Genomic DNA, 16,378 nt, shown 5'->3' on the forward strand with positions numbered 1-16,378 from the left:
AGGCTCAGGAAACAGCCCACCACAGAGGCAGAAATGCCAAACCAAAGACAGATGCTTAACCAACAGATGGGCGCTGAACCCCTATCCAGAATCACATGCACAAGTTTTTACCTAGCCAGTAGTTTCTTTGAGGACCAGGCAACTTTTGAACTCCTGTCTCTGTGAGAATGTATACTTTATGCTCTCTAAAATGTATGACACCCAGCTTTAAAAAGAATTAAGGAGGGAGGGGGAGAGAGGAGCTCTGCACTTCCCTTTTGTTGTATTCTTGCAGTGAATTAATATTCCCCCAGTAATACCCCAGAGTGGTTTAATGATACATGATACATTTACTAAATTCATGAAATAAGTAAAAAACAGATTGCTCTTAAATCCAGTTACTAAAATTGGATCCAAATGGAATTATCACAGGAATTTAAATGTTAAGCCACTAGCATAGAAAAATGTCTCCTTTAATTTTTAACTAACACTAACATGAATAACCTAAGGGAAGTGCTGAATGGTGTTGGCAGGGGTATTAAATGTGCATTTTTACTCAACTACCTCAGGTATTCAGTAATGCAATGAAAAGCAAAATTGTTCACTTTTTTTCCTTTGAAAATTTTCTATAGTTTATAAAGATAAAAGTCCAACCTTTTTTAAAAAAAAAAAAAAAAAAAAGGAATTTAATCAGCTACCAGCTAACAGGCAAAAAACTGAGGAAAAGAATTTTACTTCTGACTGGTGACAGTTAAGATGGGAAAAATTAAGGTTTTTTTGAGGCTTGGAAAATCCAGTAAGTAATCAGAGATAATGGAGCAGTGCCTATGTTTGGAGAGCAGCAATACCATTTATTTTTTTATTTATGGTAGGGAAAGTTTTTGATGGTACTAACAAAGCAAAGTGGTGGCAGGAGGTTTTGGAGTGGCTAGTTTAAATGGTTTCAGGAGACTTGAAATTTGTTTGGCTATGTGATTGAATGCATTAATGCTTTGTGCTTTTGACTATCACTAAGCAAAGAACACCAATGAAGAGATACAGCCCCTGTGGACTTCAGAGTGGGAGTGGCAAAGAGGAAGCTTCAGCTTCTCTTCTAGGATGCTTAATTTGGCAATACATTTCAGGCCAATCGGTCTATACTTTGAGCAGACCCCAAAATAATTTGTGAAGACCACTGGGGCAGTCAGATGGTGCGACAGCGTTTACAGGCACAACATCTATGTGTGCTAGGCACTGTCTGTGTGCCTAAGATATTATGATTTTAAAATAAAAATTCAAAAAAATCATCAACAAAAAGGTTACTTAAAATATTACATAAAATGCAGGAGAATTTCTTGAGTATTTTACAGTCAGCTGTTTGAAACTAAGTCAAAAGGTAGGGAATACTGGAAAACATTTTTGGATTATAATTTGAATGACTGTGAGAAAAACATCTGCCATTTGAAAATGAACTGTGTCCGATACTTGGATGGCGAAGCCTGGTACGGAGAGTTGGTGGGTGGTATCTGAGGCCATGCTGCTCTTTTTGTGTTGCTTTTATTCATAAGATCACAGTCATCAAGTTTCACTGATAGGAAGGGCATATATAAATAACCCTTGGGGTGAAAATCATTTTGCCTCCTCCATATTTCAAGATAAATTTCTACGTGGACTAGATAAGTTTTTCTAAAAATCAATATATCACCAATTAGACATTTTAAAAATGGCTTGAAATGTTTTCAGAGAAGCATTTTATTTTGTAGTTGTAGCCAAAAAGTGTCCTTTTTTTGTCACTGAATTCATCTAGCATTCATGATTTGTTTTCATACAATGAATTGCAAAAAACAAAAAATACTGGCGTTCTGGTTGGACTTCAGGTGAGATGTGTTTAATGCCAGTTTTCCTTGGTATTTTTTTCCAGTACTTGATTTTTCTTAATACAGATAGGTGCTCCATTTATATCTGCTGGTTTAAATTCTGTCATTCTTCATTTCTAGCCTTTTAGTTTGGCAAATCATGTTTTACTTTAATTAGGCGTTGGTAATTTGGAGTATCTGATAATAACTAGGAAATCTGTAATTGAGTTTTGTACTCACCATGTATGGCTCATTCCTCATCTATAATGTGCACCCACTGCAGCTTCATTTTCCAGATACCTTTATGCAGAATAAAATTTTTCATCATTAGATGGAGCTTGGACTGTAGTATGTTTTATTTTTGGTTTTTCAAATGAATATAAAGGCTCTAGATTTGGTATAGGACCATAAACAGATTTTTAGTAATACTATGTCAATTTGACATACCACTTGACATGGTAAAATGCTTATGTCTCCATTCTGTGGAACTGAAAGGAACTGAAATTAACCTTGATAATACTGCTGTATCTGAACTAAGAACTATAAGCTTTTGGGAAGTTTTTCCTACTAATTTAAAAAAAAAAACTAATGACCTCCCTACCCTCCCACAGATATGCTTGTCTTTCATTAACACGGCAGACCTAACTTTTATGATACATGAGACTTGAAACCTGTTATCTGGAGTGCTCTTGGAACAGTTTATACACTTTGTCTAAGGAGAATATCCTGGTATTTATTGCTGCCCTTATCACCTCAAAGAAAAAGTAATTAGATCAGTGTGGTGATAGTGTTTTTTTAAAAATTTGGCCATTCCACGTAAGAGCTGCATGTAAGCAAAATCAAACTTAAGCAGCGTTCAAGAAAGGTAAGGGGGTATGTGCTAACTCCCAGAAATCATGCTAGAATCTCCAGGTTAAATATAAATATTCTGGTTTGAATATACTGACTTTTAGAGAGTTCTTAGCTGACTTAGCTACAATTCCCAGCTATTAGTTAGGATGAATGCCCATGAGATAAGCCTTGTTTTACAGCAACCTAACCAACACAGGGTGGGGTGTGCGGGACCTTTAAAGAAGCAATTCAATCCAAATCTGAAATGACTAAAGCAGTTTCTATAATTTTATTCACACTTGAACTCCATTGGAGTCAGAGATGCAGTGTTGTCTTCTATTCCAAGAATGAAGTCTTCAGGTAATGTCTCAGGTGCTATCTGAGCTAACTGGTCATCATAAGAACGCAGAGTCCATAATTTCTCTAATTCATACGTTTCTCTGGTTTCTGGAAGCATCAAATGAATCACCATGCTACCTATCAGGGACAAATAAGAGTTACAATGAATGAAACAATTTATTTTTCATTCTTGTGATCTCACAACCCTCTGTGGCTAGCATAATTCCAGGAACTAGAGCAGTCGTTCTTAAAACAGTGACCCTGGATTAACATCACCTGGGAACCAGGACTACCCAACCCTAACAAAAATACCAGAAAAGTTACACTATATCTTTCTCAATGCATCATATAGGAAATACTTGCTATTAGTGTATGTAACATTATGGTACTGCTTAACTGACTAAGGTGGTATCTTGTCAAGTTTCTCTCTAAGACCCATGGAGAATTGTCTTCCATTTCTGCACAGCCTGTTGACAAAAATGCTGCACTATCTTTTCAAGGATGTTTGTATCATGAATAGCCTTAGTAGAAATAGTGTCTCCCTCCAGAACAAAAATTGAGTTTGGCAAAGTCTAGAGACATTTTTTACTGTGGTGGGAGGGACACTACTAAATATCCTACAAATGCACAGAGTAGTAACTGTCCCCCCTCACCAACAAAATTATCTGGTCCAGTATGTCAGTATTACCACATCTAAGAAACCCTAGCTTACAGCCTTGGAGTAGTAACTCCAGAGCAATGGACAAGAACACTTACCTGCCCTGCCATTATAAAAAAAATCTGGGTTCCCTAAACTCAGGGTTTCTCTCTGCTGTGATCTGGCCCTGTGTGTTGCCCCGTGGGCTTAAACTGGTGCAAAAATGCTGGCTACTGCTATTGCTGGGAGTAATACTTCCTCTCGAACCAGGGAAGTAATCTTTTGTCTTTACATGAAACTAGAAACTGGTTCAAGTTTACAAGAAGTGAAATCTCAGACTCCTCAACGTTACTGACATGTAACTATTAATTATAAAGGGGAAAAATAAGTATTTTGTAGGGAGAAGCTTTGAAATGATCCATATATTAATACCCAAACTTGTTTTCCCTTTTCAAAATTCTAAGTCTCTGCTTTTGCCCTGTGCCTTGAATGCCCTTTACTTTCATCTTGGGTATTTATGGCCTGGATCACCCCACGCCCTCTGTCCCTCAAGCCTTCTTTTCCTACCTCTACTGTTATCCATCCAGCTTTCCACCATCTTCCAAACCTGTGTAGTTAGTTTTGTATCTATCAAATAGTACACATAGCTTTTCCTCCAAGAGTGCATTATCTAGCATACTTTAGTCAGATGATTTCTTGTGTGAATAAAACCACCTGCATTATAATTAATACAATTTTGGTTACTTTATATTCCAAAATTTTATATGGAAAAAGTCACCAGCAATTTGATCTTAAGCCTTTTATACTAAAATCAATTAGTACAGTACAAAATGTTTACCTGTAAAATATGCCAGCTAACTTACCAAAATCCACACACAGCCAGTCATCAGTGTCCTTCCCTTCTATTTTAACATGGGGGTCACTTTTACACTTCAGATATTTGTACTAAAAAAAAAAAAAAAAAAGTTAAAGGGGGTGGAGGTAGGACTGTACTTTAAGGGCCTGATGGTATTTTTCTTGGCTTTAATTTGGAAACTTGTCATTTCTCAAAGTTGTAGCTTGACTGTACATTTCTCTTCCTTTATATCTAAAATTTTCATAAAAGTAATTTTCATGCCCAGTCCTTTATCTTCCATAGAAACATCTGTGAAAAATCTCCCATTTCTTGTGTGTATCTCAAGTCCAATGGTCATTGCTAAGTCTTCGCCTTACTCTATCCCGTGATAATGAAGCCGAGTTGAATTGTAGCTCAATTCCCCATCCTTTCCTATAACCATCCTCCACCCTGGTTGGAGACAGATGAGCAGGAATGATAACTTGTTTCTTTAGTAGTTTTTCAGAAATCCAGCCAAGACCAACTTGAAATTGGTTAAAATCAGCTCAGATCTGTTATGGTCTGTGAACACGCGCAGTGAGACAAATGGAACGAAAATCTCAAAACCAACGTCTCTCCCTCTGCCTAAGCCCTGATCAGCTGATGACAGAAAGTGTGTATAACTCATCTGGTGTGTAAGCACACTGCATTAAAAACTGACCATCCCTTTAAACCCAGGTGAGTGAAACTTCAGCCAATCTCCAACTCATTCATACCCAAATTCCTGATATTTTTTTGAGTATGTATAATTTGAATATGTATAAACCCCTTCCTTGAACCTTACAAAAATTGTATCCCAACCCCAATTCAGGAAGTCAGATTTGGGTATGGTCCCTGTCTCCTTACCATGTGGTTGGTAATAAAATTATTTTTCTCATCTCTCAGGTATGCAGGACTAAGTCCCCAGCCCCCTTATTTTATCCCTCCCTAAATAATCCCAGCTATTCTTTTGATCTTGACTGCCCTCTCTATGACTGGTTTTCAACAGAGTAAGAAGTATGTTGGCATCAGAATGAACTGCCTTCTCTCTTCTCAAAGTAGAGCTGTGAACTCAGTGGTTGAGGACTGCATCTTTTTGAACTTTACCTTCTACCTATCACAGTACTTAGGGACACTAGACCTGCTCAAATATCTGAAATAAACTCTGTACTACCACTGTCCAACAGAACTTTTTGCAGTGATTGAAATGTTTTATAGCTGTGTTGTATAACATGGTAGCCATTAGCCACATGTGACTCCCGAGCAACTAAAATGCAGCTAATCCAACTGCGGAACATAAGTTTTAATTTCAATTTATATTCAAAGAGCCCCATATGGCCAACTGGCTACCATTTGCACAGTGCAGCTCTAGAAATCTCTCTGGGTCTACTGTCTTCTAGCGTGCCTCAAGTTATTTTTTGTAAAATTAGAAATACCTTATTCAGTTCACTAGGTATTTGTCCCATACCTACCTTTTACCATCAAAGAATATAAAACACTCTCATATAAAATTTTGAAAATGGGAGGCTTCTAATGCAACCTCATAGGAGAGATTTACTTTCTAAGTGTTGCTCCTCAACCTGATGCATTGACACTATCCCACTCAGCTAACTATCCAAAAGAGAACAGAGTATCCTACCATTTTCACAATGTAGTAGGCCATTGCATGTAAGTGTCGGGTAGAAGTTCCACTCCCAATCACAAAGTAATCTGTGTATTTCATCTCTGGAGGAACCTTGATGACACAAATATCTCTTGCATTTTCTTGTCTCAGAAGTGAGATTAGCATATCTATGTCAAACTTGGGACCAGTATGTTCTGAAATGCACAAAGATTTGCTTGTCAGATAGCCAAGTAATAGGTAGACATTACATACACTCAGGAGTCCCTGGGTGGGTGCAAATGGTTAACCTGCTCAGCTGCTAACTGAAAGGCTGGAGGTTGGAGTCCACACAAAAGAACCTTGGAAGAAAAGCCTGGCAATCTACTTCTGAAAAATCAAGTCAGTGAAAACCCTATGGAGTACAGGTTTACTCTGACACACATGGGGTTGCCATGTGCTAGAATCAATGGCAACTGATCATAAAGGTGGTTAGATCCAAAATGTTTTAAAAGACTACAGAGCCCACAATTCCTGGAAACTGAACCTGAACTCTGTTTTCACACAACCTTGTTCAAGTTTTATGGTCAAAGTCTTCAAGTTAACACAGCAAATGACAGATATAAGGCACTCCTGATTCATCCTTCTTTAGAGATGGAGAAACTAATCACCAACTTTATATGGGAATGAAATAGACCCCAGATAAGCAAAGCACTACTAAAGAATAACAAAATAGGACACCTCACAATCCCTGATCTCAAGACCTACCCCACAGCCACGGTAGTTAAAACAGCCTGGTACTGGTACAACAACAGACACACAGACCAATGGAAAAGAATTGAGAATCCAGAAGTAAATCCATTCACCTGTGGACAGCTGATCTTTGAGAAAAAGGGCCAAGACTCATTAAATGGGGAAAAGAAAGTCTCTTTAATTACATGGTATTGGCAAAACTGGGTAACCCTTTACAGAAATACAAAACAGGACCCAAATCTCACACGATATACAAAAATTAACTTCAAGTTGGATCAAAGACCTGAATGTAAAACCTAAAACCATAAAGACCATGAAAGAGAAAATGGGTACAAACTAAGGGGCCCTAATACTGGGCATAAATACACTACTGACTATAACTAAAAACACTAGAAGACAAAATAGATGACTAGGACCTACTAAAAATTAGACATTTAATGCACATTTTAAAAATTCTAAAGTAAAAAGAATGTGTGGATCGGGAAAAAGAAATTTTAGCAACAACATTGGACAAGGGGCTAATCTCTAAAGTTTATACAAAACTTCAACACCTTTACAACAAAAAGACAATCCAGTAGACAAACGGAGAGAGACAACATTCAGCCAGCCAACACAATGAAAAAATACTCGAGATCATTAGCCATCAGAGAGATGCAAATCAAAACAACAATGACATACCATCTTGCCCCAGCACTAACAGCAAAGTTAAAAAAATAGAAAAAGCTGGTGAGGGTGTGGAGAGACTGGAACCCTCATACACAGCTAGTGGGACTGTAAGATGGTGCAACCATTGTGGAAAACAGTATGGCGCTTCCTTAAAAAGCTGAAAATGGAAATACCATATGATCCAACAATCCAACTACTAATTATGTATCCTAAAGAAATTAAGAGCTGTGACACGAATAGATATATGCATAGCTGTGTTCACTGCAGCGCTATTCACAACAGCAAAATGATAGAAACAACCTAAATGCTTATCAACAGAAGTATGGATCAACAAATTATGGTACATGCACACAATGGAACACTATGTAACATTAAAGAACAATGATTAATCTGGGAAATATAACATGGATGAACTTCAAGCCCATTATGCTGAATGAAGTTACTCAATTACAAAAATATTTTTTGAGACCAGTATAAAAAGTCAAGGGTTTCATAGAAAAAGAACTGATTCACTGATGAATCAGGTAAGTGGGGGAGAAAGGGTAAACCACTAACTTGAGGGCAGACACATCTTGGCTGGACGAGGGGAACTATATATATTAAATATAAATACAAATATACATATATATATATATATATATATATATGTATATGTATATATGTATGTATGTATATGAGACCAGTTAACATTTACCCAAAAGCAAAGAAAAGAAAGCAAAGATGGGCAGGGAAGCTAGACCAATGGAAACAAAACAGGTAGAATTGGGGGGGGGGGGGAGACTCAGTGAAGATGCAAAAGCTAGAATGAAACATGCAGGGGAGGGGTGGCTAAATGTAGATCCTTTCTTCAAATGTAAGGATTTGAGTGCTGAAGGGGGCAATGTAGTCGGAGATACAAAGCAGAGGCTTCCCTCACCCCCAAGGGATAAAGGGGAAGAGGTTTTAGAGTGGCAAACAACCAAGGAAGATCAGAGGCACCAAGAAAGTACTCTATGTTTTGGTTATGCTGCTTATAAACCTGTCAGTGCTTAATATTTTAATAAAAATCTTCCTTCTTTGAAGACTCTACTATGAGGGAGAGCCATTTGCCTCAAAATTTACATGGAAAGGCAATAGACCACAAATAACGGGGAAATAAAAAAACCCTGAAGAATAATGTGGGCTCACACTTACGATTTCCGAAGATATTACATAAAGCCACAATAATTTTAAAAACCTGGTACTGCTGTAATAATAGACACAGAGACCCAATAGAATAAAATTTGAGAGTCCAGAAATACATCCACACATCTACAGTCAACTGATTTTTTTTACGAAAGTGGTAAGTCCATTCAATGGGTAAGGAAGAGTCTCTTGAACAAATGGTGCTTGAGAAAACTAGACTTTCACATGCAAAAGAATAAATGAAGGCTCATATGCCTCACACCATACACAAAAACCAATTCAAAATAGATCAAGGACTTAAATGAGAAAACTAAAATCACAAAAATCTTAGGAAAAATGTAGGGGTGAGCCTATGGGACCTAGTTTTTAATGATGGTTTATCAGATATGACAACAAATGTACAAGAAGCAAAAAAAGAGACTTCATAAAAACTAAATGCTTTTTGTTCATCAAAAAAAACATTACCAACTGATGATTATGGGTGTATACCAGCTTGACTGGGCCAGGATTCTCAGTAGTTCAGCAGTTAAGTTGTAGTTGTATAGTTAAGTAATGTAGTCATCCCCCACTTTGTGATCTGATACAATGTAATCAACACCATGAGGAGATCTGTATCAGCAATCAATCACTTGAAAGGAAGTTTCCTTGGAGGTATGACCTGCACTCAATATGGACATTGTGGCAAAATTCTCTGGCTTTTACTTACTCTGGATCCTGCATCTAGCTCATCCCATCTGACCTCTGGTTCTTGGGACTTGAGCCAGTGGTCTGATGAACTGCCTGCCATCTTGGATTCAGCAGTCTGCTGTCTGGCCTCTGATCTTGGGTTCATCAGCCCCTGCAGCTACACAAATTAGAAGAAGCCTCCAGCCTAACATCTAACCTATGGATTTGGGATTTGCTAGTGTCTACAACCACATAAGCAGTTTTCTTGAGATAAATCTATGTATCTAACCTTTGAGCTCTGGTGGCGTAATGGATAAGGCACTTGACTGCTAACCGGAATGTCAGTGGTTCAACCTCCAGCCGCTCTGCGGAAGGTGATCTACTTCCATAAAAATTTAAGGCCTTGGAAACCCAGTGGGATCACTATGAGTCAGAAATGACTCAATGGCAGTGAGTTCAGGTTTGTTTTTTTATTTTAAATCAAAGCATCACTGGTTTTGGTTCCCTAGAGAACGCAGCCTAAGAAACCAACAAAGTGAAAATACAACCTATAGATTGGAAGAAAATATTCAGATCTGGTAAAGGTCTAATATGTAAAATATATTTTTTAAAAAAACATTTACAACTCTATCAAAAAAATGAGCAGAGTCCTTGAAAAGACATTCCATCAGCGGACAATGAAAAGGCCAGCAAGCACATGAAAAGATGTTCAATGTCATTAGCCATTGTTGTGTGTTGTCAAGTCTATTAAACTGATAGTGACTGTGTAAGACAAAGTATTACCGCTCCAGAGAGTTTCCTAGTCTGTAATCTTTACAGGAACAGATTGCCAGGTCTTTTCTCCCAGTGAATGGCTGGTGGGTTCATCCACTGACCTCTGACCTTTAGGTTAGCAGTTTAATGCTTAACCAGGGCACCACCAGGACACCACCATTAGTCATTAGGGAAATGCAAATCAAAACAACAATCAGACACTACTACCATTCCCATTAGAATGGCAATGATTTGAATAAAAACAAACAGGGAAACAACAGGTGTTAGCTACATCGTTGACAAACAGGAACCCACCATTACTGGTGGGAATGTAAATGGTGTGGCCACTGTGGAAAGCATTTTGGCAGTTTCTCAAAAAGTTGAACACAGAACTACCATATGAACCAGCAATTCAGTCCTACATATGTACCCAGAAAATATAAAAGCAGGAATGCAAGCAGAAACCTGTACATCAATGTTCTTGGCAGCACTACACTATTGACAACAGCCAAAAGGTATAAGTAACTGAAATGTTCAACACAAAAAAAGGGAAAATAAAATGCGGTATATACATACAATGGAGTATTACTCAACTCAGCCATAAAGAAAAATGAAGTCCTGGTACATGCTACAACATGGATCAACTGTGAAAACATGCTGAGTGCAATAAATCAGTCTTGAAAGGACAAATACTGTATGATATCACTTATGTGAACTAAGTATATAGACACTGAAGATTATTAGTCGTTACCTAGGTAGAAAAGAGGGGAAAAAGGGAAGTTTTTACTTGGGGACATACAGTTAATGTGGTAGAATAATTTGGAAAAGGATAGTGATAAAGGTCACACAATTTGAAAAATCTAATCAGTATCACTGGACTGTACATGTGGAAATTGTTGAATTGGTGATGGTTTTGTTCGTATCTTCAGTACAATTAAAAAAAAAAAAAAAAGGCTTTTTGGATTACACAGTAACTTCCTTATGACCATCTGAATTTCCTCACCACACACACAAATCTGGATATGCTGTTCTTAAGTTTGGATAATTAGTCTGTATAGTTCTAAAGCTGACTTCCAAGTATCTAGTGGCTTAGTTCACTAAAATTTCTCCTTCCCATGCTGTTAGGTGACATCAAGTTGGTTTTGACTAATGAATAAAACTGGTAACACACTGTGGAAAATATAAGCAATATCACTGAATAATCCATGTAGAAATTGTTAAATGGAAATCAAATTTCCTGTGTAAACTTTCACCTTAAAATATTTTTTAAAAAAAGATGCCAGGACACAAACAGATACATGCACACCCATGTTCATCACAGCACTATTCACAATAGCAAAGAGATGGAAACAACCTAAGTGCCCATCAACAGAAGAATGGATAACCTAACTATGGCACATACACACAATGAAGTACTATGCAACACTAAAGAATAATGCAGAATCTGTAAAACCGCGTAACACGGATGAACTTGGAGAACATTATGCTTAGTGAAATAAGTCAATCACAGAAGAACAAATATTGTATTAGTTCACTATTGTAAAAAGTCAAGAAAAAGTTTATATATGGAAGGAAACTTTGTTGGTTACCAGGGAGGGGAGGGGCGGGAGGGGTGAGGACACTGCTACATAGAGACAAGTACTGATTTGGGTAAAGGGAAAGGCAATATACCAAAATCAAATGACCAACACGGTAATACTAAGGAAAAGGCAGGCAGACAGAGGTGCACAAGGGGTATAGACGACAAAGATAAACCCTTTTATGTAAACAATACTGCATTATCAGTGGTAACGAACATTAACCTACAGGTGAATAGATAGGTAGATAGGCTGAGTAATCAGGTCTGTCTAGGCAAAAGGGAATATACCCATGACCATATAGAAGACTGTTGTTATGTGCCATGGAGTCAGACCCGACTCATAGTGACCCCTCCTTGGGTTTCTGAGGCAGTATCACTACGGAAGTAGATAGCCCATCCTTCCCTCTGAGGAGTGGCTGGTGGGTTTGAACTGCCAGCCTTCTGGTTAGCAGTTAAATGCCTTAGGTAGTGTACTACCAGAGCTCCTATACATATGTAAGATTGGCAGATGATATTCCTACATATATATCTGTATGTGCTGTAAGAATATCCATATATGTAACAGAGTGAACAAGGGGCAAAGTTATGATAACTTCTTAGCCACAGCCAGTCACTCTGAGGGAGCGAGTAGATAGATATGTGGGCTAGGTACCATGGTCGCAGGGGACATCAAGCTCAAATGGCGTAACACACTACTTAAAAACACTGTTCTACATCCTACTTTGGTTAGTAGCAACTAGGGTGTTAAAAGCTTGCAAGCAGCCGTGTAGATGCAAAATGGGTCTCTCCTTATCTATAGCAAAGAAGAATGTAGAAAACCAAAGATGTATGGAAACAATTCATCCAAAGGATTAGTGGACCATGCAAACCTCAGCCTATGTGACCAGGAGACCAGAAGAACTAGATGTTGCCTGGCTACCAATGTCAACCATTCAGAAAGGGATCAGTGCAGGAGATCCTGGATAGAATGGGAGAACAATGTGGAACAAAATTCAAAATCACAGACAAATAAAAAGACCAGGTTTACTGGTCTGATAGAGCCTGGTGTGACCCCCAAGACTGTGGTCCCTAGTTTCCCTTCAGGTGTGGAATTGGACTCACTCCCATGGCTTCCAGACAGACAAAAGACAAGCATGTAAGAGGAACATTTACACTAGGTAGATACACTCTGAACAATCAATCATGGGAGAACAGAAGGGCAGTATTTGCACAGGGAAATAGCTCAAGGGGCAGGAATGTACAGGAAAGGAGGACACGGGGAAGAGATAACAATAGGGAGGAAGTGGGAAGAGAGCTGTTACACTGTAGGGAACTACAGTCAGTGTCATGAAACAAAATGTGTATGAACTGCTGTATGGAAAATGAATTTGTAAGTTTTCACCCAAAGCATAAAAAAATGATTGACTCATATACCCTGCACTAATCCTGCATCACTAACATAACAAAAACAACCCATTCTCAGGGGATTATAACCACAGACATAGGGTTGCTGTTGTTAGATGCTTTGAGCTCACTGTCAGAGCCACTGTGTCAATCCACCTCATTGAGAGTCTTCCCCTTTTCACTGACCCTCTACTTTACCAAGCATGGTATCCTTCTCCAGAGACTGGTCCCTTCTGGCAACATGACCAAAGTATGTGAGATGAAGTCTGGCCATTCTCTAAGAAGCATTCTGGCTGTACTTCTTCCATGACAGATTTATTTGTTCTTCTGGCAGTCCATGGCATATTTAATATTCTTCACCAGCACCACATTCAAATGCATAAATTCTTCTGCAAGTTTTTTTATTTATTCACTGTCCAGCCCTTATATGCATATGAAGCTACTGAAAATAACGGCTTGGGTCAGGCACACCTTAGTTTTCAAAGTGACATCTTTGCTTTGAACACTTTGAAAAAGTCTTTTATACCAGATTTGCCCAGTGCAATACGTTGTCTGATTTCTTGACTGCTACTTCCATGGGCACTGATTGTGGATCCAAGTAAAATGACATCCTTGACAGCTCCATCTTTTCTCTGTTTATCATGATGATGCTTATTGGTCCAACTGTGAGAATTTTTGTTTTATGTTGAAATATAATCTATACTGAAGGCTATGGTCTTTGATCTTCATCAGTGTGTCAAGTCTCCTTCACTTTCAGCAACCAAGCTCGTGTCACCTGCATACAGTAGGCTGTTAAAGGGTCTTCCTCCAATCCTGATGCTGCATTCTTCTTCATATACTAAAGCTTCTTGGGTTATTTGCTCAGGACGCAAACTGAGTAAGTATGGTGAAGGAATACAGCCCTGATGCACAACTTTCCTGGTCCTAAGCCATGCAGTATCCCCTTGTTCTGTGGGAATAACTACCTCTTGATCTATGCACAGGTTCCTCATGAGCACAATGAAGTGTTCTGGAATTCCAATTCTTTGCAAAGTCATCCATAATTTGTTATGATCCACACAGTCAAATGCCTTTGCATAGCCAATAAAACTCAAGTAAATATCTTTCTGGTATTCTTTTTTTTCAGCCAAGATCCACCTGACATCAGCAATGATATCTTCCAGTTCTACTTCCTCTCCTGAATCCAGCTTGAATTTCTGGCAGTTCCTGATCAATGTACTGTTACAACCATACTCCTTCCCATACTCCATCCTCTTAGAGATGAATCATTTTACCATTTCTTATGTTTCTGATAATTTTTGCAGTGATAATGAAAACATGATTATCAGTTGCCAAGGAACTAACTGACTCATGCCAACCCCATGTGCAGTAGAATAGATCAACCTTTTGACTAACAGTTGAGCACTTAACCATCTGCACCAGACAGGGACTCCTAAAGCAATGATTAAGCCCGTTGTGTGCAGTGGATTCCCGATTCAAAGCGACCCCACAGAAAGCGCAGAATTGCCCCATGGAGTTCCCAAGGCTATAATCTTCAAGGCAAAAGACCGCCACATCTTTCTCCGCAGTCCGGCTGGTGGGTTCGAACCACCCAGCCGCCACCTTTCGGTTAGCGCTAAACCACTCTGCCACCCAAGACTGCTTAGATTAGAGGATTTTAAATTGGCCCCATCTCTTATTAGTGCTTCTTCACACTTAACTCCCACCCCTTGGCTCTCTCTCAGAATCTTCAAACCTCTGTGTTCCCGACAAGACAAACCCATTCTCCGAGACCCTAGGAAGAATGTGAAGGAATTTAGGACCGCGAGGTTGTGATGCCAAGAGTCCAAAGAGGCAGTCCGGACGCGTGAGGCCTTGGAGAGGTCATCTCTTGGCCTCGCAGCTTCTCCAATGTGAAACAAATGTCGGTACCAACGAACAAGAGTTTGGTGACTCCAAGAGGAATAAATGAAGTGAGGAACTCAGAGCTTCCTCGGCCGGGGTCTGACTCCCCGCTGCACAAAGGGAGGATCACGCCCCTACCTGCTGCGTTGGACTCCAGGCGTCCCTCGTCAGCTACACCTTCTGCCTGCTCCTCCAGCCGGGTCCCGCCGTGCAGGCCGCGTGCGAGGCCATCTGCCAGGTAGGCAATGCCGAGAGGCGGGCACGAAGAAAGCCGCTGCTTGGCCAGCAAGCCAGGCCGGGACCCCGCACTCGCCGCTGGTCTCACTCCGTGGGAGAGGCCCCCGCGCCACAGCAGCACTCCCAAACGCCAAGCGCCACAACTACGCGGCACCATCGCCGTCGCCTTACTTTAACTTCACCGGATGGTGCTTAACGGAGCCCGAACAGATTCTGCGGATTTCGATTGGCCAGGTCAGCCCAGCGTGGCCTGTAAATTTTACGTCAGCGCGTGGACGGGGCCAATTTCCGGAGGCCGGCCGCGGGCGGAGTCTGAGTCAGGGGAGGGTTGGTGTGACCTGGGAGAAGTGGTTGGTAACTAGGCTTTATAGAAGTCAGAGAATAAATAAATATTTGAGGGTATTTGGCTGCTAACCCAAGTGTCAGTGGTAGGAACGCACCAGTTGCTCCGTGGAAGAAAGATAAGGCAGTCTGCTTGCATAAAGATTTACAGCCTTAGAAACCCAATGGGGGTGGCTATGACTCCGAATGGACTCGATGGCGTAAATTTGGGTTTTTGGTTTTTTTGTTTGTTTATATTGTAGTTACGCGCTGTATCTCCCTCGCCCCCCCCCTTTTTTTCCCCTTTTTTTTGATCTGTCTCCTTCCACTATAATGTAAACTGCATGAAGGGAGAAAAACCTTTCTTTAAAAACCTTTCTTTAAAAAAACTGTTCTTTCCTCAGACCTACAAAGCTCTTGACGTTAAATGCACCCAAGTGACCGCTGTTGATTAGACTGTAATTAGGTGGCTCAAACATTCAGTTGTTGTTGTTGTTGTTGTTTGCCGTCGAGTCGGCCCCGACTCATAGCGACCCCTCCTTGGGTTTCCGAGGCAGTATCACTACGGAAGTAGGATTGCCCAACCTTCCTTCCGAGGAGTGGCTGTTGGATTTGAACCGCCAGCCTTCTGGTTAGCAGTCAAGTGCCTTAGGCACTATGCTACCAGAGCTCCCCAAACATTCAGTTAGTCTTTTGCATATACAGTACTGAGTTGTCAGTGAAAGCAAACATGGGTATATGGACAGATAGATAGGAGGACAGGCTAAACAATTAGGTATGTCTAAATGCGGAGTGTATCCAAGATCATATATAGGGTTGGCAGACAAAAAAAAAAAAAATTCAGTTAGTAGCCGAAGGATTGGCAGTTCGAAACCCCTCCCCCCCCCCAGGTGCGTCG

The 16,378-nt window shown here is 39.9% G+C and overlaps 1 protein-coding gene across 1 annotated transcript; it reads right to left on the reverse strand.

The window, feature by feature from the left end:
- Positions 1-2,934: 2,934 nt before the first annotated feature.
- Positions 2,935-15,316, reverse strand: MALSU1 (mitochondrial assembly of ribosomal large subunit 1). The gene is made up of 4 exons (XM_042781667.1): positions 15,061-15,316; positions 6,114-6,292; positions 4,481-4,566; positions 2,935-3,118 (listed from the first exon to the last, which is right to left on the reverse strand). The coding sequence occupies exons 1-4, from the start codon at positions 15,314-15,316 to the stop codon at positions 2,935-2,937; spliced, it is 705 nt and encodes a 234-aa protein (XP_042637601.1).
- Positions 15,317-16,378: the final 1,062 nt, after the last annotated feature.

This window comes from Orycteropus afer, unplaced genomic scaffold (assembly GCF_000298275.1).
Source record: "Orycteropus afer afer isolate SDZICR_OR568_19922 unplaced genomic scaffold, OryAfe1.0 scaffold00008, whole genome shotgun sequence".
Classification (NCBI taxonomy): domain Eukaryota; kingdom Metazoa; phylum Chordata; class Mammalia; order Tubulidentata; family Orycteropodidae; genus Orycteropus; species Orycteropus afer.

Bases quoted from the DNA above. Each gene is read 5' to 3' on its own strand.
- MALSU1 (XM_042781667.1), bottom strand. From the start codon at position 15,316: ATGGTGCCGCGTAGTTGTGGCGCTTGGCGTTTGGGAGTGCTGCTGTGG. The intron at 6,293-15,060 runs GTAGGGGCGTGA...TGTGCATTTCAG, and splicing joins CCTGGAGTCCAACGCAGCAG to AACATACTGGTCCCAAGTTT. The intron at 4,567-6,113 runs GTAGGATACTCT...TTTTTTTTTTAG, and splicing joins CCTACTACATTGTGAAAATG to TACAAATATCTGAAGTGTAA.